The 25,907-nt window shown below is 40.6% G+C and overlaps 1 protein-coding gene across 1 annotated transcript in view; it reads right to left on the bottom strand.

Annotated features, from left to right (window-relative positions):
- Positions 1-25,585, bottom strand: part of HHIP (hedgehog interacting protein) — a 67,656-nt gene extending 42,071 nt beyond the window's left edge. Inside the window, exons 1-4 of the mRNA XM_009896738.2 lie at positions 24,731-25,585; positions 17,492-17,687; positions 10,275-10,431; positions 9,077-9,278 (exon numbers count right to left, since the gene is read on the bottom strand). Of these exons, the coding sequence (XP_009895040.2) occupies positions 9,077-9,278; positions 10,275-10,431; positions 17,492-17,687; positions 24,731-24,997 (822 nt within the window). The 5' untranslated portion in view covers positions 24,998-25,585. The remainder of the gene's footprint in view (positions 1-9,076; positions 9,279-10,274; positions 10,432-17,491; positions 17,688-24,730) is intronic.
- Between the last annotated feature and the right edge of the window lie 322 nt (positions 25,586-25,907).

Here is a 25,907-nt window from a genome sequence, read left to right as displayed (position 1 = left end):
TTCCCTGCATATCCAGTACCTCAAAAACACGAGTAAGATATTCCTATGAAAACATCCGTAACTGGTGTTTTGATGAAGAAAACCAAAGAAATCAAATCCAGTGCTAAGAATTCTAGTTCATTATGCTTCATTTCACTTTCTAAGTTGTTCACTGGTTGTTGAAGGTGCATTTTTGTGTTATTGAGCAAAGGTAGGAATTTTCAGGCCATATTAAAGGTAATTTAAGCAGTGCTCACACCAAGAGTAGACTACTTGTTTCTTTCATGCATTTTGTCTCTTTTTTTTTTTGGGGGGTGGGGTGTTTGACCATTTGTATAAAGTGATTTCAGACATTACTAGTTAGTATGAAGGTAGTTAGGCTCATTGCCCTTAGTTACTTGCCACTATTTTCCTTGCAATACCTACCTACTCCTGGGTGTTGCAATACTGATGTACAGTCAAATCTTGTACAAATTTATACACAGGGATACCAGGAAGATAATTTTTATACAAAACAGAGGATTAGATGAATTGCACCAAACTATATTCCTTTTGTCCTTTTATTTGTGACACATTGTATGTACTAACTCAAAAGCAAAAATCATTCACCCACCCATATAATTTGTAAGGAGAATGTCTCACTACAAGAAGTGCAGAATGTTGGAAGCTGTGAAACACTGACTCATTACACATTGCAGGAAAGACAGAGTTTGAATGTTTCTGCTTCAAGAACTGAAATGACTTTTAAATGTAATAATCAATTACACATTTGATTTTTTTTGTTTTTAGCAAGCATTTGTAAATAATGGGTTTGATCCAGTCTGATCTGTGGCCTTCCCAGCCCCACAGGCCTTTGGAGAAACCAGTCTGTGAAATAGTTTGATTTGTCCCAGGGAGGAACAATCCAGTGGAGGGCGTGTAAAACCTGACAGAGGCTGGTTTCTGTGAGGCAGTTCCCCAGTCTTCTCTACTTTTGGGTTTGTCTGTTGCTTCAAACTTTGGGCAGGACATTTGGAACGTCACTGTATCTGGCAGGGCTGTGATCTGTAAATAACTGTAGGGACAAATTTGAGTAATTTTATAGGTGGCTTGTTAAGTTTTATTTGATCTTACTGACCTGCTTCTGCACACACATGGTTGTTAGATGGGACCACTGACATATTACACTTTTCCTCAAAGTCACTGTAGCTATAATGTCCTGTCATATGCAGCAGTAATGGAACTACCAACATTTTGCATTGTCTTCTAATGTGAAATTCCATTTGAATAGATCTTTGAAGTGTTCAAGGTTTGGTGCATGCACTTGCATAGATATTGATAAGGAGAGTCAACAGCGCTTAGCCACTTCAGCTAGGCTCCTCCATATTTGACCTTCATGAGTCATAATGAAGCATTCCAGGTTTGTGTTTTCTTTAAGGAAGAGCTTGAAATGATGTCCTGTGAGGAGCTAACTTCCTTCTAATGTGCTTCTTCATGAAAACTGATCACAATTCACAAAACTGACATGGATACATTAAATGCTTTGCTTTGCTAGTTTGATTTAAAATAATAACAACAAAAATTCTCTTTCCCTTCACTCTACAGCATGACTCAGATCCATTCATCTACTGGCACTCCTGGTTATGTTGTCTCTGGGCTGTGCAGTGATTGAGAATCTAGCCAGTAGAGGTTCACAGAATTTAAAGGAATGTCCAAAATATAAAAGATTTTGGTGATTTACTCCCTCTTTTGTTTCTTTTCAAGGCATTTTGTTAGCACAGAAATAATGACTATTACATGAATTAAAGTTGTTGCAATTCAGCTGTAGGGATTTCAATTCAATGCCAGTGAAGATAGATCAAGGTTTTTAAAAAGTATCTGCAGTAAATTGAAAACAAATGGTTGGAAGTATTTTGCAGAGCTCTCTCCCACAGATTGTATATTCCATTTTCCAAATTAAATCTGAGAGAATATTACTTTATTGAGATTTATGGAATAATTTCTTTAAAAATTCCAGCAATATGAGAAGGCAGCAGACAAAGTGAACAAAAATAAGTGTCAGCTACTAAGTGGTTTAATCTTTTGGAGGTTTGGGTTTGGGGTTATTATTTTTTTTTTTTTGGTAATGGGAAAAAATTAGTTCTGACTGGGTTTTAAAACTAAAATTATATATAAACCATTAAATTAGGGAAAGATCATTTGTCCGATTTTAACTGGAAAGGGGATAAAATGGGTGGAAAACATGATAACATGCTAGTGCTCTGTTGGAGGAAGTGTTCCTCCCGCAATCCAACTTGCTGATCCTGCCTAAGGAACAGGACTTAAGAGCTTGTGAGAAAGTATGTGTAACAGGATAGAGGGGAAAATTGTTCTGTGGCATCTGGGGGAAGTATATATAGGAATAGCAGTTGGGTAGTAATAACTAGGGATGTATAGATGTTGTTCAAGTTTTAATCTTGGTGAAGACAAAAAGATGACCTATTTTCTGTATGGCATAGTACAAGGGGTGTAAGACCAGGAAAAAAACCCCAACATATAGCTGTGATGGACAGGAACTTTCCTGATATGGAAGTCTTAAGGACACAGTACTGTTTTGAGAGCTCTGGTGCTTCATATGTTCCCTTGAGTATTCTAGGACCTCATTACAGATTTTAGGGTGTCCAAGAGCTTAAAGGGATGATGAATCTTAGAGCCTTAGTGGCCTGTTAAACCTCCTCCCATTAAAGAAAAACATGTGGTTGAAACTGTGTTGGCTAAAACCCATGGAATTTTCTGAGTAACTTTATTCCTTCTTTGCCATTTTGCGTTGGATATCATGATCTGCCTGGTATATTTCAGCAAATGCAATAATTCCCTTTTAATTAGATAATTACCATGTTATTCATTGGGTTTGATCACTTCTAAATTCAGCTTTTTGGTTTTAACAAATGCAGTTTCAGAAGATGATGGATTTTTACATTTTCAAAACCACTAAATGTTCAGAAAGGATTTGTACACATAACAAAATTAAAGTAGGGATTATCTAGCACTGTGTGTGGGATACAGCTATAATCTATACAGCGCATGGAAAAGAAACTGGCATTCTCAATTGCATTGCACACATCTCTAATAACAGGGTATGAGGCATACAATTTCATGGAACACCCACAATGAAAATTATTCTTTCCAAACAGAGAATTGTTTTGGAATAAGTTAGGTTAATTGGCACCATGGGATTCCTCTCAAGGAAACACAGAACATTAAAATCTACACATGTGCATGTAAAATGATAAAGTATTATCTTCTTTCCCCTCTCAGCTCCTCAAATCTAAGACATGCTGCCCAAAATCAACAGAAACTACTAAGTTTTGTTGATTCAAATTTCCTTAGAATAAACTGGCAATTCTTCATCTGATCAGCTTACAACCTGAGAGTCACTGCACTGCTCTGTGATTGCTAGCTTGGGTATGGTTATCCAGTGCAGTCTTTCACACAAAAATAGAGGTCTCCAGAGCTTTTGGCACATGCTTTCTAGAATTGTAAGAATCTGTATTTTCTGTGCAAGCAACAGAGAGACATGGTGGTAAGATACAGCCTCTTTCAAAGGACTGTTTTGCTCCTGTTAGGATGAGAACCTAAATCTGCAAATGGTTAATGGGAGATCCAGGCACGTTTCATTGTCATTATACAGTTCTGGGTTAAAACACTGATTGCATTTTACAGTTTCTGAATACAGTTGAAGTATATCAAGTCCTCACAGAAGTATTATCACCCTCTCAGAAATCATAAAGGACTTGGGCTAGTAAAATTATCTTCTTGAAGAAGGCTGAATTCTCAGCAGGCTGTTGTGCTATTTCATTAATGTTTAAGGACATTAAACAAAGATATTCTATTTGGTTTATCTCATAAATGTCCTGACCATTTACATACCCTAACCATTATTTCTTTCGTAGTTTTTTGCCCCAGTTACATCAAGATATTTAAACCAATTAAGGTGTTTGCTAGCAGGGCAGGTCATAGGTGAGGTGCAGGCGCTTCAAGAGGTGCAGCTCTTCTGACGTCTTGAATGAGTGAGAACCCCCCACATCCTGTGCACCCATATGGCTTCACATGTAAGTCCTGGGCTGAAGAGCAGTCTTCAGCATTTCCTTTCCACAGTCTCCAGTGGAAAGCTGAGGTGTACATTGGTTGCCTTGTCCTTTTTGCCACAACACAGACAATGCAGCATTTCAGCCTCTCACCAAAGATATCCTAGAGGCTCCCCTTTCATACTCTCAAAGAGGAGTTCCTCTTTCAAAGAATACCCCAAACCATATCACAGGCTACTTTCATAGCCTTGTGCAGACTGCATAAATTGCTTCATTCCACTGCATTCTTCATGGCATGACAGAAGAGTCCTACCTGGATCACTCATGACTAAGGCTTTGCAGGACTGAAAGTACTTGTGCTCTGACCAAAACCAACTGATCAATGCACAGTAAGGAATATATCCAACTTTTAACTCTTCTTAAGACTATTACTTGGAAATTTGCTCTGTATAGACTTAAAATAATTGTTGTCAGCTATTTCTGTATTTTTTTCACTGCAAAGTTAATCTGTTGACAAGGAATTACATAGGAATATAGCATTTAGAAAACTTTAGGGATTAAAACATATAAACTAGTCTTACTTATTAAACTGTAAGTAAGATGAAATTAAAAGGTGATTATGACTTAGGATTATGGGGAAATGTCTGTTAAAATGTTTCTGCAAGGAAAACCATAGTCTTAGAGTAGAGAAGAAGGTGACAGAGGTCAAGGAGTCTAACTCATATAATCTTAACAAGAATCTCCAATATCATTTCACTGAGATTTTCTGTCCCTTTTCCCTCCCCTGCTCTTTCCTTCCTCAGAGACCTTGTCCTGTACCACAGTTTTCCCATAAGATGCACTAAGAAAATTTTGTTACTAGCTTAGAAAAAGAGAAGACAAGGAGAAAACCTATCTCTAAACAAGTAAAGTGCTAATTCCATAGCAGCAGTTTTAAGGATGCCCATTTTGTAGGGGTTTCTACTCTAGGCAGTGTGTGAGGTGAAGTGCAACAGCAGTTCTTGTAGGCTGCACAATTTATGACCCTGTGGCTGGCAGATACACACCAGAGCCACACCAGAGCTTGGTCACAATCAAAAAAAAGTAGCAATAAACTGAAAAGAACTTAAGGGTCAGAGATGACAAACAAATGAGCATGCAGCCCAACTGCAATTCCATACCTAAAGAGCTAACTCAGTCGGTGGATTTATAAGTAGAAAACTACCATGTAACTACAGGGACTCGATTTTATCATTGGCAGTATTAAGATGTAAACTTGGCTACTTCACACATTTCTGAGGGCCTTCATTTTAAGAGCATGTTGGGAAGCCGAATGATTGTAGGGAAGGACCGCAAAGATGATTTATGGACTAACAGTTGCAGCCCTAGAGCTCCTTAGCTTTTTGGAAAGTATTTTGAGAGGTGTTTATAGCATGTAACTCCCAAGGGAAGTGGTAAGCTCTTCCTTTTTCTGTTGTTGCCAAATCATACCTCGATGCCTTCCCTTCTGAACAATATATTTCAGACCAATACATGTCTTTGGGCTCTGGCGTTAAGGGGAGTGAGTGACAATTGACGTAATAGGTTGTGCTACATTTTATGGTGTCTGCCTGTAGTCTAAAGATCTCCAAAACTTAGGAAATAATAAGATAAAATAGAGCCACAGGAGTAAGGAAATTGGGAGAACTGCTAGAGCATTCAGCATTTTTCTGTAAGTCAGATACAATCTTGAGTACAAGGTGACTGATCTTGTAATAAGAACGTATTTAGCACTGCCACATCACAAGAAATCATCAAATTCAAGTACGTGGAATGTTTTGATCCTTTTCATTTTCTGAGTGTGTTATGGGATAAAATCGTATTTGCCTGATACTTGTAATGTATTTCATTACTTTGCTTAGCTTTCTGCCAATAGACTCAGCTACATCAGGACTATTTTTTCCTTGACGATTAAGGTCTCCCTAAACGCCAGTGAAATCAAAAGTATTACTGTTATTAGTTCAATAGCTTCCCATTCAAACTTTTTGCCTCTTTTCTCCTTGGCAACCACTTTAAAACAAAAAGAAAATAATGGTAGTGAAAAGCAGTCTGACAGAAAAAAAAAAGAGGGTATTAATATTTTCATTTCAAAATTGTCTGTGCTGCATAAATGAAGGAACAACTGTAAAACATTTCTCTGTAACTAACAACTCTTCGCCACAACATAATGAAGCAGTAAATCACCAGAACAGGGAACTTTTAGTTTTGTCTTGTTTTGGTTTTTTTTCCTGCTAAATGCTTATTCTATTCTACACATATGCCACATACTCAGGGTACTTTGTAATATTAATGGGCATGGGTGATGGCATCAATACTGGGATATATATTCCTGCATAGACAAGCCCAGGTGTATGCTCTCGATTGGAGTTACAGGTGCACATCTCATTCGTGTCCTTACTCCACTTCGAGGAAAGACTGATGTGCCCAGCTTCTTTCTTTGCACTGCGTTCTAGGCACAGGGAAGAAAAGGCTAAGGGTGACAGGAGGGACTTGAGCAATTACACCCATATATTTGGGTATAAAAGAGAACATTTGTACACTAATTTTTAGGGAAAAAGAATTGTTTGCCTTTTTCTTGCTGCTATTGCTCTAGGGTTGGAAAAGAGGTGATCAGTTTTTGTTTACTTCAAGGAAGTGTCTCTGTGTTAATTCAATGATAACGTTACATGGATGATGTTCTATGGGAATTGCTTAGATATTTGGATGAACATCTATGAATCTGTGTAAATGAACAAAGGACCCAAAAAGGCAACATGTTACCTCGGCAAGACATTTCACTAGAGCAGGAGGGCCTATGTTTAGTCAGGGACAACTAAACATTCGTTGATTTCATTTTGCTTTCTCATATACACCACTATATGAGAAGAATCTGGCACATCAAGCAAAATGTATTCATCCAAATTCATCGGTCTGACACTTGAGTAAGCCCAGAGGACACATTTAGTGGTTTTGATACTACATTTTTTTAATAGCTGGCTGTACACTATCTGCACTACCTACTGTCCACCCATATCATACTCTTCTTTGCTGATTTCTAGTTTTAAAGTGTAGAACAGGTAAATAAAATTCAAGCAGTTTATTTTGTTGGATTAATTGCTACTGTTGTCACAATGATCTTGCATCCTTGTAGGTAAAGGACCATGGACAATGAGTATAGGAATCAGACAACAGAGGATAAAGATATAAATGTTTAAGAATCCTTGTTTTAAAACTACTGTTTGGATTATGTGGGGTTTGTTTTGTTCTATTTATTTATTATTTTATAAAATGTACTCATTCCTCAAATTCTTTCCCCTTTCTATTTAAGAGCTGGAGTATTGCTTCTAGGCACATTCCCTTTCTCCTTACCTGTGAAGTGCATAAAGCCTCCCTTCTTGCCAGCCTGCATTAAACTCTGCAGTACAATTATCCTCAGTCACTGGACTGTTATCTCAGGGAATTGAATTAGACCTTCTAGCTTAGAGAACATCAAACTATTTACACAAAATGTTATAGTTGAAATGGATCCAGTTTAGACTATTATGGTTAGGGTAGTAAAGACTAAAAAGATCAGGTCGCTGATTTAAAACAGAACTAAAAGTTGTATCTGAATCTGAGGGTAGCTGTTCAGAGTGTTATCAAGCAGGCTATTGCCTATTCAGAAGCATGGAAAATCAGGTTTCTATTTAGCCCACTAAGTTCCAGCTGTAAGAGTCTCCTCAAGGAAGATGTGCTTGGACTGACAGCAGTTCTGTGGGAAGCTTGTGTCAGATTTTCACAGACTTTTCAGTTAAGAAATATGAAACAGTCTTAGATTGATGGTCAAAAATACCCCCAGTAAGTCCCTTCCATTGTTTTTTTTTATCTTGAACATAATGAATGATTACCTATAGAAGCAGAGAGTGAAGTATTCAGAAAATCACAGAATCATATAAACTGGTTCTTTTCCTGGAAAAGGTGCAACACATTTCATTTCTCCCTCTCTTTCAATACAGAAAAACCCCTCTGAGCTTTCCTCTCAGAAAACAATCCCTATCTTAATTAGCTTCTTGCCTTTATAGCTGAAACATAAAATGATTAGTTGGCATGTGCTATGCATTTTAAATCAACAGCCTGTCACAATTATTAAGATTACTATCGAGAGTATGTCAATGTGTCTTTCATCCGTGAAGGCTTTATGATATACACTCCTGACTCTTCTAAGAGACACCTGATTACAATTTAAATTTCCTTTATATATCTGCATTTTGCTTGCATTACCACTCTGAAATGCAACAAGAAATTAACATGGAACAACACTTAGGACATTTCCAAGGTGAAATATCCCCCAATAGAGTTAGGAGTTTTCCATAAGTACTTACCCCATACCTAGATGTAATTTCTTACCTCCACCCTCCAATGTATTCCCATCAGTGTCCACTCACCATTCACTCCCCTGCCCATGGAAGTCTTCCCATTATACAAGATCAAACTGTTGCCTTAACCCACCCACATGTCTGAATTTAGAGGGTTAGTTGCTTTTTTTTAATAGATGCTGTCCTGAAGCAGCCTCCTGGCAAGGGCAGTTTGTGCCACATTGGAGGCTGAACCAAGAGTGACTGAGAAACACTGCCCCTCTCCAGGGGTCCCTGAGCACTCCCAAGCATCCTCCTGTGTCCAGCTCCCAGGGCATCACTGAGCATCTGCAAGTCAAGGGATGCCCTGAGCCAAACTTGCTCCCACTGGAATCACAGCAAAACTCAGTGGGACAGAAACGAGCTCAAAGAATGAAAATACAAAACTAATCCTGCAGGATTCTGCTGATGGATAGTTTCTTCTCAATTTAAAGTGAAGAAAAAATGAAGGGAAAGAGAAAAATGTGGTGACAGCTATAGGATGCTGTGTTTTCCCCCCTGAAACAAGGAATTTTTCACATCTTTGCCAGATAGAACTGTAGTGTCTGTTGGCTTTAATCTTCTTTTTAATCATGTAAGGAAATTGCTGAAAAACATTTCTTCCCCTTTCCACCATTTACAGGCTAAGATATAAAAGCAGATAGAAGTATAAAATCCAACCTTTATTCCACTTTGAACAAGCTTGTGTATATCCAGAAAAGGCTCCTTGAGTATGTCTCCTTCAGGACTTAAAATCTTCACGTATCCTTCTTTCTCAAGAATAAAGAGGCGATGGGATCCATCCCCACAGTGCACTGCTCCAACAGGCTGTCTTAATCCACTCACAACCTCCTGAATACAGAAGCAGTTGTGCTTGTGTTTTCTAAAAGAAAATGTTGAAAACAGTGAGAAAATTCTTCTTTCTCTCAACCACCACAGACAAAACGATTGCTCTGCAGTGATATTCAAACCCGTTATACAATCCAGAAGAAGTTATTTCCTTGAATGCATGCAAGCAGGTAATGCTGAAAATGACTGTGAACATTACCTGAGCAAAATTTGGTTTGTATACACGACAGAGAAATATTAATTAAACTTAGATCTAAAATTTAGAGGAAATTGTTTTAAAAAAAAAGATCAATTTATCAGTATGAAATTTCTACAATACAATAAATAGCAATTTGATGAGGGACAATGGCTTCAAGTCAGAGAAGAGCAGATTTAGATTGGATGTTAGGAACAAGTTCTGCACCATGAGGGGAGTGGAACACTGGAACAGGTTGCCCAGGGAGGTGGCCCTGGAGATATTCAAGGCAAGGCTCAGCAGGGCCATGGGCAACCTGATCTAGTTGAGGATGCCCCTGCTGACTGCAGGGGGATTGGACTAGATGACCTTTGGAGGTCCCTTCCAACCCAGACCATTCTATGATTCTATGAAAAAAACTGGCTGCTAAACCCAGTTTCAAAATAATGACTTAGGGTGGGACAATCTAATTTAATTGTTCTCCCAAAGGAAAAATCATGAATTAACTAAATGGGAAATCATTAAATGATTATTGTACTAATAAACTTATTGTACTTGTTTAGTAACGTTAAATGCAGGTAGAAATTACTTCCTATAACTAGGTATGATCCACAGGGTGGCTCCAACCACGATTCTAACACCTTTTCAGCAATGCAAATATCCCATAGCACTGAAATCCTGGAGCTAATGTAACTTTCTCTTTTGACGTACACTAGCAGCAGCAAAAGAAAGTAACATCTGGAAAACACAGCTGCACAGCATAAGCACACACTGAGCTGTTTCACTGTTAAAACCACAGGCTTTGCTAGGGTGGGTTTTTTTTTTTCAGATTAAACAGCATTTATCTTTATGAACCTGCTGATCTCTTCCTCTTTGTCGTATTCTTCCATGTGGTCCAGGGAATTAGAAGCTGGCCCTCGGACTTGTTTCCTTGGAAAATCTGGAAAGCATACACCACCATCTTTTCTTGCATAGTAGAAGCAAAAAACATCAGCTGTAGTTTGGAGAAAACCTTAAAAATGCAAAAGAGCAGACAAATATTTAGTGTCTTGTCATGGCTGCAGCTTTGTGCTATCACACTAACCCTTAAGAGACAATATAGTGCGTGGAAAAAGAAGTCATTTTAAACAAAGTGCTATCTGCAAAACCCAGGCCTGCTCTGAATAAATACCAGCTGAGTATTACCTTTTATAGTTTATTCCTATGTTCTTTGTGTTAAAACTTAGCTTCAATCTGCTTAAATAAAAAATACCGGTTCATTGCAAATGAAACTACAATTCACTCATTAAAAAATTAAGAAACAGTCCAGATTAGAGACTGCAATACCCTTTTCCTTGACTTTTAACCCTATTAATCAAGTGTAGTCTCTGCTGTAAAGTAGCTTGAACAGCTTTCATGTAACATTGTTTAATTGGCTTGTTGTAGTTAAAATTTCAGTAAAGGCTTTGGTAGAAGACATGCAGGGAAATGTAATGTGGAATGCTGGCAGCAAAGGACATCAGTGGAAGAGGTGAATAAGTGGTTATCTCAGAAAGCAAGAGGTACTGCTGAAAACTGCACCATATCAACATGCAGTTGGCCTCCTGTTGACTCCCAGCATTACAGTGGGTGAAGAGTCCCATCGTGAGGTCTACTCCCTCGTCCCCTATCCCCTGAAAATGGGGATGTGTATCCTGCTCTCATTGGAGCTGGCTTTAAGCTATATGGGATATAATGTAGATTAAACTGGGAAGGATTTTGAAGTCCCAGGGAAGTTAAAAGTTGGTAAAAGGCAAGCCTTTGAGGAAAAACCCTGCCACTGCTGATAATATGCTATGTATACTGACAGCAAAACCATCTATTTCTGTCCACAGACTTGTTTCCAGTCATTCCTATCCAGTTTTCATCATCAGTATTTAACCTAAGCAGACAGAATTTGGCTGGTTATACATGCAGTATTCAACTAAAACTTTGTTAAGATAATATGTCCTAAGTTTCCTTCGTTCCCTTTGCCTTATTGGCATACTGTGTTTGGATGTACTATGGTCCGGGACATAACTCATAGGATACGCAGAATTAGCACTTAATTGGAATTAGAGGTCAAATTTATGCATGGCTTTACCACTTGTGACTAATGCAGTAATCCATAGATCTTGGCCATAAAACCTCTGGCTTACAACCTACCATAAGAGCTGATCAGGGACAGCTGTGTTTCATTGGGAAATGCCAATTTCTTAAAAGCAAAGTGTTTTCAGGAACATTATCAGTTTTGACAACATTGTAGTGAACATGATGTTTCTGGTCCAAATTCAAACTGCTGGTCTAAATGAAAGAGAGAGAAACGGACAGCAAACCTCGGATCGCTGTACTCCAATGTCTTGTAATTAGGGTGTTTCATTAGGAAGAGGAATATTCAGGTCAATGCCCCTCATCTGTCAGGCAAGAGTTTGACCCCAAGTCTCCCATTTCCCAAGTAAATGTCCCAACAACGACTTTATTAGCTATCCTGGGGTGGTCTCTGTGGCTTCCTTCATGGAAAATTTCAAAAGAGTTCAATTTCTTCCTTATGTGGAATAGGAAAATTTTTTTAGATCCCAGAATTTTTGTGGAGTGGAAAAGCCTTTCCCACCCAACTATACTTCTTTTCATATGCATCTTCCTTTAAAAATATTGGGAAAATAACACGACAAAGCCTGACTTTGGTTTCTATAAAATCATATCTGGAAACACATGGTAGTGTATTGTGGTGTAAAAGTTTAATTACCATGATTTGGAGCTTCAGTAAATATCATCTCTGAGGAGCTGGTTTTAATTTATAGGAGTTATTTGGAGAAAATGGGAGATACAGTTTCAAGTGGAACAACTGAAGAGGAGCTCTGATATAATCATGGAGCAGTATTCCAAGGCTTGTAGACAGAATGCCAAAATCAAAGGTAATCTACAATCTCGCTGTTCGAGTTATTTGACTTAAGAATACAGAGTTTTGTCAGCAGTAATTTATTTCTCTAGGCACAGTAGATCATTCAAAACAATGCAATAGCAAATTACAGGGGTACAATTTCTCAGAATTTATAGAGTATTCCAAGTATACCATCTACTATTTACTAAACATAAACCTGCTCTTGGCTTGAAAGTGATCTCCAGTCACTCCAGTGATCTCAGTCAGAAAAACTGAGAGCATAGCAAGTTCTTATTGTTTACTCAGTTCTCTTAAATAACAATCAGGTGCAAACTCACTTGACTAATGCCTTATGCAATGCCTTTTCCTATATGTAAGGCTAATCCCTTTTCCTTATGAAATATTTTATCATGCACTTAAGTACATGTTGCGCTGCAGTTGCCTTTTGCTATTTAGCAAGCCCATCAGCAGGTTCCAACATAGGATAAGGTTTATGTTCCACTTTCCTCAGAAAGCCTTGTAAAAAAGGAGGTTTGAATTAAACTCTGAAAATTAGTTCATAAATTGCTAAAATGCTGTGTGACCAGAAGGAATGTAACCTCTGTAAATACAGTTTCACCTGTGTATTAGGGGTGGAATTTTGTTCCATAAAACCCACAGTCATTTACACAACCCCCTAAATCTCCTTGTATTCTGCGTGCTAGATTCAACCTACTAAGAGCTTCACTAAAGACTGATCGAAAAACGTTTGCTTCTACTCTCATATCTGCTTGTGACCATTTAATACTTGCTGTATGGTGCTTAGATTGTAAGGTCTTTAGTCTAGAGTTTGCCATTTTGTTCAGTGTTTGTACAGTGTCCAGAAAAAAATGGTCCCTGACAAGTGCCCCTAAGGACGAGAATTGTCTGGGGGAAAAAACCTCAGTCTGAGTTTATTCAAATACAGCTCTGTCACTGTCCTCTGTGAGAGCTATGCCTAGTAAAGCCTGCAACATTTAGGCCTGTGTGAATTTCTGTACTTATTCCTTTATTTTAAAACCTCATACATATCATTACAAATGTCCTCCCAGCTGTGTGTGTGCTGACAGAGCAGTGCCCACATTAACAAAGGAAGCTGAAATCACAAAGGAAGATTAAACATCATGTTTAAGTGTTGTACATGTCAGATTTTGCTCAGGCTTGCTTTTCCATGCTTTTAAAACTTTCTGTCTTGCAAACAAGAATCAAACTACAGACTTTTCAGTTAAGGCAGTTGCAGTGAAGGCTTTCTGTGTTCCCCTTTATAAAAAACCGTGGGAATAAGTTGCATGATTTCAAGCCTTTTCAAAGGCAAACTTCGGCTCTCAGCTGATCCTCACCTCCTCTCTCTACTCGTATTTGCAGCCAGTTATTCCTCACACAGTATCTTCCTTCCTATGCTACCTTCACCAAATTCCACTTTGTTGGATTCCCTTTTTACCCATCCTCTTATTTGTTACACAGCTCACAAGTTGTGGTAGTACTTGCCCCAGTCTTTACAGCAAGTCAAGTTCCCAGGCCCTGCCTTCCTCATTTGCACTGCAGACAGGATTGAATATCCTGCACTGTTCTGAGAACACTGGCTTAGAGAGCATCTGGGAATCAGGCTCACCTGCTATAACTATGAACATACAGTTCAGTAGTGTACAAAAAAAAGCATCTTCCTCTTTTTTTTTTTCTTTTTCATCTTGGTTTGCACTTTTGACAGCTGCATGTGAATTTGTTCACAACCCCCATATTCTCCTCTCTCTGAGCTCTCACTGAAAACTAAATCAAAGAGCTGATTCCAGGCTGATTGTTTCAAAATGTAGTAAGTTCAGTAGTAGCTCACACCATTTCCTACAGGTTTTCAAGTGACTAGTGGCCATCTTCTTATTCTCACATTGCACATACCTGCATACAGGAAGTGCCAGGGTTAATCCCCTTGATATTTTTGTTATCAGGAGCAACATTATGAGCCACTACTATCTTTCTGCAGGTTATGTTGACTGGGCCATGTCAGAACTTCTGCAAGTGTTGTGTGAATTGCAGAATTCTTTAGATTTCCAGTATTTTGGGATGGGCTGCCCCTGTTTTGAGGTAAAAAATTAGTGTCAAGCATCTGTTCCACTAATGCCTAGATTGATCTGGGTCTGGATTTGAATTCACCCACAGTCATCTGGAACCCATTTCTTGAAATGAAAATAATGGAGAGCACGTAGTTCAAAATCTGTCCGATGTCCATGGATGACAGAATGCACTGTGGCTGTGGCATAGATTTATCCTTAGAACATATCACTTCCTCTGGCATGGATCAAGGTTCTGCCCATAGTGCCTAAAGACAGAATCATCCATGCCCTTCTTTACTAGCTATATGAATAATAAATATCAGACAGTCTCCTCTTATGACCTTGGAAAACATAACATTAGTATTGACTGCAGATACTCCATTAAGTCACTTAACTCCAGTATCTCCGTCAGTAATCACTTAAACTGACGCATACAGTGAAGCTTAATGAGAAATAAAGAGAACAGTCACCTAGGATGAAGCAGGGAAGTTCTGCTCTCAGAGACTTTGTGACACATTACACCCTCCTGCATTAACATATCCATACAATTCTAGCAGCTGTTGTTATGATGTCGTTTGAATAACGCATCAGATCCAGTGGTAAGCTGGATATTCCTAAAGAATTAACCACGGATCTGTTAAGAGTTTTCATCTTTGCAAAAGGAGACAGAACAATAAATGATTTTCTGGAGCTAATTCATGAAAAAAAAGGATGTCTGATTTCTCAGTCTTCTTGCTTAATGTGTACTGCTAAAATTTCAGTTCTGGAAGAGCTGCTTGCTATGTTAAATCGTTACTAATACTTCTCATTTGTGTGGGACTTAAGGGATAAAATTATTTTTGTAGTCAGCAATTTCCTCAAACTCCTTTGTATTGGTGTTCAGAAACAATTAGCACTCCCTAATGGAGGAAGAGCAATTATATGACTTTTTAACAAATGCCCAGTGAATCATTGCCAGAGACCTTGGGTTTGGGGGCCTGTTAATTTCCAACTCTTTGTTTAATCCTCCAGGCTAAACTGAAAACATAGCTGCCACATTTTCTACTTTTTTTTCCTTTCCTTTGCAATAAATATTATTAGGGATATACAAGTCTCAAAAGTAAAATAGGAAACCCAAATAAGTTGTTATTTTAATTATATTTTAGAATGTATGAGACTATTAAGCTGCATTAATCAATAACTTAACAAACTACAAATCCTATAGGCCACCTTCTCAAAAAGAGGGACCTGCAGATGTATCAAGGACCAGTCAGGCCACCAAATTAACCCTGTTGGTAGATGTAAGCATGCAACAACTTCTTGTTAGTACAATCCACTTTCAGAACAAGTATTTAGAATGATTATTAGCATCTGATTGATGTAGGAAAAGTCCTATTTTAACTGAGGCTGAAGTATGTAAGCTCTTTCCCTGCAAAGCACAGTGCTCTGTCCAGTGCTAAAGTTATGCTTTCATCTGGTTATCTTTCAAGGCAACCTGGGTGGTCACAAAAAGCACTTGACATCTTGATGCACTTCAGCAGTTTTACATATACACAAACTTTGTAGAAAAATAAATTTGTCATTCGTCACCACGTATGTTGAGCTGAGGAGTGAGGCTGCTGTGGCTACAGCTCCTGTGCTGCTCTGCCCTTTCTCATTCTCCCTCCCTCTCCTTCTTTCTTCCTTTTCCCTCTTTCACTTTTTTTCCAATTAAACAAATTGTTTTCTCACAACCACAGATTCTCACAGAAAGACTATGAGGGTCTTGCTCTGCAGAATGTGCTAACCATTTGCACTAGCTACAAACTCACATCAAAAAGTCTTTACGCTGACTTCTTACATGGGCCAAACATTTAGAGTATCTGATCTGTTATCGCTGTTCAGCAGGCAGTCTTGGCAACTGTGATCTGCTCTGCTTTGCTTTGGGGAATGTGATAAAGAGCAAGAAACAGCTGGTTTAAGCAAGTCTCAGAAACATCTCTTAGTTTATAAAGACAATAATAATATTTTCATATTTGAATGGGTTGAGATACACAGCAAGGGGAAAAAGTAAGTAAATTCAAAATGTTTTCTCAAGTCAACACAAGAACGCAGCACAAAAAAAATCCCTGCACTCTTGGGATTTCAGAGCAAACAAGTACACACTGTACACATGCAATTAAAAAACCCTCCTCCAAATCTCATCCACTTAAACTATCCCCTTTACTCAAATAGGTTTATATTATATTACAAAGCTGTGTCCACATGTCAAAAATGACTATTTACAAATTCATTTTTCAGACCATTATCAACTCTTTTTTCCCCCTACACAGTCTGTGTTGCTGGTAAAAAAATAAATCTTAACCAGTTTAATTATTTTCTCCTGTGTGGCATTACTTGTAAGTGGTGTTTGGACAGGGAAAAAAGCATAGTTTAAAAATGACAGTCTTAAACATATAAATAATTTACTATTGAGAATACCAAAGATGTTATTTATAGCTAAGACAGTATTCTACTGTCCATCTCCTGTGGTTATTTTGTTGATATAGTTACAAGTGAAAGCACACATTTGGTGACAGTCCTAGACAACACAGGTCAAGTTCTGGTTTTGGTTATGTCCAGATAACTCTACAGTTTACAGTGAGGAAGTTTTAGGTTAGTTAAGCATTTGGTTGTTAACAGCATGTTGTAAGTTACTCAAAGATCACAGAAGTCTATCAAATAGCTCCCTTTGACTTCAAAACCCTGAGGAAAAAACATGGTTCTAGGGTAACAAAATCAGAAATACCCCTTTACTCATCAGCTTTGAGTATACAGCAAATAGCATCCTTTATGTCCTGTGTTTTAAAGCTATCTCTCATTGAGAATAGCCTTTGGGATGGCCAACTGCTCGCTTACATGACATGAATGCATGAGCTAGTATTTCAACAGAGGTGGTAGTTTCAGGTGTCTTTCACAACAGAGAGAGTTTAATAGGAGAGTGGCAAGAAAGTGCTCAGAGTTATTTCTTTACTACATAAACCCCTGAGATACTCTGTTTTGCTTGGATAAAATCCCCTGGATATCAGTGGGGATTGCACCCAGTGAAGAGCTGGACCTATAACTGCTCAGGCAATATCAACATTTCAAACTAGACATCCCTTAGCCCCATATTTGGTTATAGGTTTTACCTGGTATGTGACCTCTGCAAGTATAATAGAATTCTTTACAATAGTCTTTGCACAGGTAGGGAAGAGTTAGTTCTTTTTCAGGTGTTTCCCCTTTCTCAGGTGAGTGGAATAGGTTCTGAGCGTGAGGTGAGCAGTGTGCACATTTGATTTCCTCCAGTAGCTTCGCACATTCTGTGTTGTTGGTAACAGAAAGTATCTGCAAGCCACAAACCAGAGACAAATGAACATAAGACCTGCTTCCTTGTCTTACACAAGAAAACAAACAAACAAACCAACCACATGATCTAACGTAAAAAATAACGCCAGTGGAACCAACAGAGTTAGTGCAAATGCAGCATGTTTCATGTCACTGTTCTGGATATGCAGGAGTTATTGCTATGCAACATGTCATCAGTATTCTGGGATTTTAAGCACTTGCTTCTCTTTCTTAGATAAGAATAATACTCATTTTATGGAATCATAAAATCATTAAAGTTGGAAAAGACCTCTAAAATCATCAAGTCCAAGCATCAACCCATGACCACCATGCCCACTAAACCATGTCCCTAAGTGCCATGTCTTACAAGGGTTTTTTGACACCTCCAGCTCTTTTGAACTCCTCCAAAATTCCAGACTCTGGTAGAGTCACCAGAGATAGTAGCTCCACCGTTTCTCTGCACAGCTTGTTCCAATGCCTGACCAATGGACTCAAGCTGCAGATGGAGCATTTTAGATCACTTAAAAAACACTTGTCCACAATCTCTTAATCACAAAATCAATCCATGAACTAGAGGGATCTAAGGAGGAGCTACAGCAGCAGGCCTTCTACCCATTTCTCTTACAAGAAATACTTTAAAACCTAACTTGTCAGGTGACCTATTCAAGTATTTGGAGACTACAAATTAAAATTCTACCACTGAAACACATGAGGTAAAAACCATATCAAGGTATTTGTTAAATAGGTGTATCTTGAGCACTAACACAGTCCAGCTACTGGAATGAGTGCTGTGGAGTTCAGCAGGTGCCTTGGGCTTTCATGCTTTAAATGCTGCTCTGCTTTTTGCTCTAATGCAAGTCACTTGGAGGTGGGAAAAGCTGTATGTTTGCAGACATTTCCTTTTGTAAGCAAAAAAGTAGAATTTGTTTGCCTCTAGACTGAAACTGTAACTTTGTCCTGAAAAGGGAGCATAAATTACATGTAGTACTTGAAGAAGAACAAAACCACAACTGATGATATGTTTAAGTAAACACGGGAGCCTAAGGAGCACAGTGGCGCCAAATGGTGAAATACAATGGAAACCAGCAGAGTGGTCTTTATTAGTCTTTGAATGTAGTGCACCTTGGTAAGCTCCTGTTAACCACACAGATTGTGTTCTGATCATTCATCCTAATGGTGGGTAGTGGGAAATGTGTTCTCAGTTGAGAGGGACTGAGTCTGACCCAAGGCAAAAACAAAGCTCAGGTTCTTCCTGCTATTTGTTTAATGATTCTATAAACAATGACTGTAAGACACTTACACTAAGAAATATTAATGCCGTAAACAACACTTGGAAATAGCACATTTGGAAGTACTGGCACAGTTTTGCTACAGTTTGTCTCTCTGAGTTGATCTGTAGAAGGACTTTCCAATGTCATTCCCTTGCAACATAACATTAAAGTGAATTATCTAAATTGCTTTGGTTAAAACAAGTTATTCAACACATGAAAACTCTTGACATGTTTGAGTACGCTGTCTCATAGGTAGGGTCTCTTCTAGGATGCAGTCCTGACCTCAAGATCATAATCACATAAACCTCAGACACTTGAGAGCAATGCACTGCCCATTGTTTTAAAGAGATTTGTATTCCAAAGATTACACAATGTATGTCCACACAGTCACACAAAATCCTATTGAAAGGAACAGTAATTTAGAAGACAAACTGTCTCCAGGAAAATTTAGTCTTCCCACAGACATATTATCACAAGGCCATCTGAAATGTCTAGTAAAGTTTAGTGGTGTAAGCTGGATGGCTGATTAGAAGAACATCATTTGGCTTCTACCCCCCTTGTTCTGGAAGAGCTGCCATTGGCTTCAGAAATGATTCCTCCTGTTTTGCCAGGATCATTACATGCTTTAAATGTTCTGTTCTTTAGACTATCTGTTCTCAGCCCATCCTTGGTTTCACAGCACCTGCAATTAAGTAGAATCACAGAATTTAGGTGGGAAAAGATCTGTAAGATCATCAAGTCTAACCAGTCACGTGACTAACATCTGTCATATCTGGTTTATTCTCTCTCTGCTTACATCTTTGTTTGGAGAGGGCAGTAAGCAATTAATTGCCTGTTGTGTTTATGGCAAAAGGTTTGCAGTGGCCCTGAATTCTTTGGGGAATTTTTTTCTGCAGCCACTTTTTTTCTCCTGAGAAAAGTTATAGTTCTTTTTGCCAGAATGCTCACTTGGGCCATAGCAGCAGAACTGTTAACTTTAGTCTTCTTCCTTGAGTTTCAGATGTTGTTCTAGATGAGGGAAAATGCCTTGAAGACAAGAACTAAAAATCCAATGATAGTGACAATAAACTATAAACAAAATACATAGTAACTAAAACTTTGAACTTGACTGCCCAGGATTGCAATCCAGGTGGTAGAAAACACACTTTTTATGCTTGCAGTAATCCACACTGCTGAGGCTTCTGCAGTAGCTGGACTTTCTTAAGTGATGATGGCATCCAGGCTTTGGTACTTGGTGTTACTGTGGTTCTGATGGGAAGTGGCCAGGATAATTCACGGTCATTGTCCGCCTAACAGTCTGAAGCCGAGAGGGGATGACTGAAAGCACTATCCATAACTGCTGCTTTATATGCCTAAAGTAAGGATCAAATGACCTGTTTTGGTGTTTTTACCAAAGGAAAGCACGCCATGGCTACAGACTCTTCAGAGGACTTGCCTACATTGAGTAGTATCACCTGCTTTGCAAGAGTCTCAGATGTTTTCCTCCAGGAGCTGATCTCAGGCAGCAGGCTTTCTCGTGGTAGCAGAATGATGGGGTGTTTAGAAGTATCAGTAAACACAAGGCATTGATAGGTAAATATCCAGCGTGTTTATTGAATTAACTCCACAGTAATGCAGATAGAAAACTGTACTTTCTACTGGAAAGGCTCCAGAATGTGTTGTGAACAGAAGGGAAAAAAAAATAAATTACAGGATAGCAAAGCTAATTTACTGTTTCTTGTGGAAAACGTAATTGACATTGCCTGGTGATACAGGACAAGTAATGCTTGCCAACATTTCAGTCCTCAATGTTAAGACAAAAGGATCCTAATCCCCCTGAGCAGCTGCTATCCAGGAATTAACCACAGGAATTCACCCCCTCATGTCATTTCTGGAATGCATCTTGGTCATATAATAGCTAATCAGAAGATTAAGGAATAAGAGTCAATCAATTATCTGAAAATCAAGTACAATGTTATTTAACTTTTAGAATGCTCAAGCAAAATAGAGTGGTAACATTTCTCTGTGTGAGGTCTGATGTATAACTCTGTCCTGGCTGGGAGACAGGACAACTGCTCCAGTCTGAATTTCAGTGAAGTCAATAATGTATGTATCCTGGAGTATATTAAACCAGTTTCAAGTGAAAGCTGAAATACCTATTTGAATGAAGCTTCTTCTGTTGGATCTCTACTTTGAAAATGACCTTAAAGTTGACAATGGCTTTGGTCTTTTGAAGAAATGTAAACTAATTTCCTGCTGCTTTAAAGTCATATGTGAAACCATCAGGCTGCAGTGGTTTAAACTAACTGTGCTCTGGAAAATATGTAAAACTTCCAAACATTTATTGCAACATGCCTAATAATGATTATGCCTGCTGCTGACTAATTTACAACATCTGTAAGATCATCCTTTAATCTCTAGCCACATGAAAGTAAAATGAGTAGACTAAAGGTAAGATAAATCCTGGAATGCACAGGAAAGCATAGCATACTAAATTGGTTTATCAACAAAAAAGAAGACACAGAAGGCAACGCAATAGACAGAAATTCTTTAAGCCGGATGCTGTCACTTGTTTTGTGTACTCTGCCATATCTGGCTTGAGAGGGGCAGCATCAGTTTGATGTTAGGGAAAAAAAAAAAAAAGGCAAGCCCAGTGAAATAAGTCATTGCATTAAGATGTATTTGATAGCCAAGAATTTATGCCTAAAAATCATATGCTTAGGGGATTGTTCAGCTGTTGGGTTGAACATATGCTTCTTCTGTATTATAGTGCTGGATTATGTCATTAAAGAGTTCAGTTTCAATTTTAGGGTAATATGTAAATAGATCATTGTACTTAGGCAGCTGTTAAAGGGACCCCAAGATGAGTTATTTGTTTAGTTGGATGTGTTCAACAATAGCCTTTGTTCGTGAAAGAGCCAGAGCAAACAAATGATTGTAAAAGGGCACACTTGAAAACAATTACTTTTCACCCATTCCTTGACAGCCTTGGCTGTGAAACCATCCAAGGTAGAGAGGACTTCCTTGCCTGCTGGGCTGCAAGTAAACTTTTAGATAAACTGATAGTACAAAGTTTGACTGGGAAGCAGTATTCCTTGGTAAACAGAAAACTAGAAGACAAAGAGTTAAATGTCAACAACAGGATGCAAAACTCTTAGCTAAGCCAGTGCAGTGTTGTATCTGCTCATTATGGTAGCTCCCCAAACCACAGGCTATGGTAGTGTTTTCATTATAAACACAGATCAATAACTTGCTCAAAATTCCTCAAAGACCCAGAATCTAAACCAAGAAGCTCTTATGAAAATGTCTACTGGGCTTGCTCAATTAATTTCTTTTTATTAAAGAAGCTAGCATTCAGCTTTCTGCTAGCATCACAGCCACTTGGACACGTACATGTATCATGGAGTTTAAAAAGCTGGAACTGCAGTGGAAAACACTTTTAAAAGGTGCTTTTAGAAATGTTCTGTTCAAATGTATTCCATAATAGTCTACTACTTTTATGGAATGGCCACCTCCTTCTGTCAAGTATAAATTGCACGTGCTTTGACATCTTTTCTAAGCATGTATTGATAGGATAAAACAGATTGTGAGGTTCATAAATGGTAATCTTTGTTGAAAAGCAGTCTGATTTTAAAACCCTGTAAAATAATATTTCTTCAAAAGTGTAATTTATATTAAAAACAAAACCTCAAATGGAATGAAAAGACATTTTCAAGAAATAGTAGGAAAAAGAATAAACTCTTCAGCTGCCCGAAGACTGAAAACTAACCATAATTCAACTTCCAATTTACTGCATTCAGCCAATTACTAGAAGAGTCTCCAAGCACTGAATAATCTCAGTAGCATATATGCCACTGAGAAATTGCAAACAGGGTGAATTAAGGACATATTTTCCAGTCCTCCTTCTTCTTTATTTTTTTTCCCCTCCCCTTTTTTTCCCCCTTTTTTCCCAGCTAGATCTTTCAGGTTATCTGTGTGTGGTTAGTTTACAGTTTAATTCAATTATCACACAGGAGCTTAATGACACTGTCTCTAGACAACATGAAGAAATATATCTGCCTTGAATCTCAAACTGCTGCTGCATATGGTATGAATAAAGAGAGATCTGCAGCTGAAAACCTGCAGTAAGACAGTTCTCACTCATCTGGGAATAGAGGGGGTAGGACAAATGCTCCCTCAAAAGGCATGAACATTTGGACAGAGCTGGGGACTGAAGGAGAATGATGTTCTCCAGTTTCACCCATTAGTGAACCAACTAACAAACACAATGGTGTTGTTGTTATTCTTTTGCCATAAGCAACAGGACTCTGTGTGTGGGCAGCAGTTTAGTGGGGAGGAGGATAAGTCGACCCCTTTTTGTCCTATTGATTTTTTCCTATTTGCATGACTTGAGCAAATTAAATGATGCAATATGGCTTTTTGTTACAAAACAAAGTGAGAGATACCACCCAGACACATATGTTGATTCGTAGAAGCTGTTTACATGAGAATGGAGTGAAATCTACCGTGAACTGAGCATAAAAATTCGATTCAGACTGTTTTTTTTTTTTTTTTTTTAATTATGCTTGGGCCAGCAAGACTGAAACACAAGTTTTCCAAGAGTCTCTCAGACCTTGACAACTACAGAGTTGTAACTGAGGAATTCTTAATTAAAGTTAAACCACGATGGAAAAAAAAAAAAAAAAAAAAAAAGGGGGCAAGAAAAAAAAGGCAAGGGAAAAAAAAAAAGACACCTGATTGTTTATTTGACGTGCAGTGACTCTTAATAACATTATCCAGCAACTTCCCTCCCTGTGCCTACGCCTGGACGCAGCACAGGTCATCGGAGCTTATGGAACACGATCCTGCAGGGTTAGGTACGAACGCGTCTGGAGATCTAAGCAACAGGCTGAGAAGCTGAATTTAACTTGCTAAGGGATGCAGAGAAGTGACCATGTTAAAAGAAACGGGTGAGCAGAGGAGGTGCTTCCCTTCACATGACCGCAGCTCGAAACTGGGCAGGGAGGCTGCCAGGTAACGGGAGAAGGCAGACTCGTCTCACAGCACCTTGGGAAAGGAACCGGTCAGGAGCCAGAGCTGTTAGAGCAGGGTCCTAAAGCGGGAACCTCGGGGGGTTTGCAGCTGGGTGCACGTCAGCGGTAACACACGGGCTGCTGCTCACAAAGTTTCGCTACACCGGCTCCAGCGGCTAAGCAAACCCCTTCCTGACTAAGCATGCGGAGCAAACTGGACAAGATGTTTCACCCCAGACAAAAAATAAACCGGACGCCCCCGCCAAGCGAACGTACAGCCCGGTTGCTGCCGGTGCCCTGGGGGCGGCCAAAGCCCGTCCAGCAGCTCCTCTGGAGCGGCGCCCGAGCAGCGGTACCTGCGGACAGCCTGGCCCCACTGCACTAGCCCTCCGCCGTGCCTCGGGACGAGCCGGGGCTGCGGCCACAAACTCCATCACCGCGCACAGAAAGTAACTCCCCGCAGCTCCGTCGGCTGGCAAAAAGCCCTCCCTGCGGAGCGCTCGTCCCCTCCAGGGCAGCCGGTCCGCAGCCGGGCTCCCCTCGACTCCCAAGGAGATAAATCTGCACCAGTGTCATATTGCTGTTTCGCCGTCACCTCCCGGGCAGAACGGTTGGTCCTGTCACCCCCTCCCCTCCAGCCCCCGCCGCTGCATCCCTCCCGCACAGCAACGCATCAGGTTTAGCGGCTGGTGCGCGGGATCCACGAAATAAAACCACGCACCCCAAAACACCTCTAAAAAGCCCAAAAGCTCCCCCCAAAGCAGCCCTAGGTGGTGCCTACCTTCGCCTCGGCGTGCAGCAGCCCCTGCGCGTCAGTGCGGGAGCAGCAGGACAGGCGCGGGTAGAGGCCGCGGCACATCGCCTCCCCGCCGCCCGGGGCCTCCGGGGACAGCACCCGCCGGTCCCGCTTCTTCAGCCGCCTCGGCGGGGTCCCGTTGAGGCACCTTCTCCTGCGGGCGCCGCTCTCCCCAAACTTGGCATCCCCCTCGAAGAAGCACAGAACCACGGCCACCAGCAGCAGCTTAAACGGCAGCATCTTGAGCATCATGCCTGAGGGAGCGTGTGAATGCACCCAAAAAAGGGGGGTGAGGGGGATGGGGGGGAGAAGGAGGGGAATCCCACTGACTTTTCTTTGCACTTCAGATCAGGAAACCACCTCCCTCCCCCAGAAGGGGCAAGTCTGGAGAAGAATAACGGTAGCAATAAAAAAGCCTACGGAGTTAAAAAAGCACTTCGGTCACCCCCGCTTCCAAACAGGCGGACGCGAAAAGGCAGGAACGGGGTGGTGGCGGCGGTGATAGGGGGGTGGTGGGGGGAGTGAAACAAGCCCCCGAGCCCCGGGCGGGAGGAGGGATGCTCGAAGCCGGCGAAGTTGCGCAAGTGGCACAGGTTTAGCAGCTGCCGCGCCGAGGCGCCGAGGCTCGGGGCGGGCCGGGCAGCGGGTGGCGGCAGCCCTTCACTTGTCGTCGTCCCATAGGAAGGGTGTCCCCGCGGCGGGACGGCGGTGGCGGCCGGTCCGGGCGATGCCCCCTCCGCTGCTGCCGGCGGCGGCTCACCAGGGCTCTCATGTTTCGCTCCCTCTTTTCTTCTTCTTTTTAAGCCGCGCGCGGGGAGGTGCTGCCACCGCGCGCCCTGCACGTCACCCCGCCGCACCGGCCGCGCGCGCCGCCGCGGGGGCTCGGCGGGAAGCGGCGGGGCCGCGCGCGGCCTCGTCACCATCACCCCCCCCAGCCCCCCCTCCCAAACCGGCCCGAGCGGCACCGCCCCGCCCCACCCCGCCCTGTAGCGGTCTGCCGGTGGTGGCCCGGGGGTCGTCGTACCCTCCCCGCGCCCCGGGGAAGAGGTGCAGTTGCTGTCATGTGAAGTGAAGCGCCTTCCCTCTCCCGGCCGGGCCTGTCTCGGCGAGAACCGGTGGAGCCCGGCGGGAGGCGAGCACTGTAGGTGGGTGCTTCTCCCCC

This window comes from Dryobates pubescens, chromosome 24, assembly GCF_014839835.1.
Source record: "Dryobates pubescens isolate bDryPub1 chromosome 24, bDryPub1.pri, whole genome shotgun sequence".
In the NCBI taxonomy this organism is placed as follows: Eukaryota; Metazoa; Chordata; class Aves; order Piciformes; family Picidae; genus Dryobates; species Dryobates pubescens.
The sequence above is the reverse complement of the archived record's forward strand: the minus strand, read 5'-3'. Positions and strand labels throughout refer to the sequence as shown.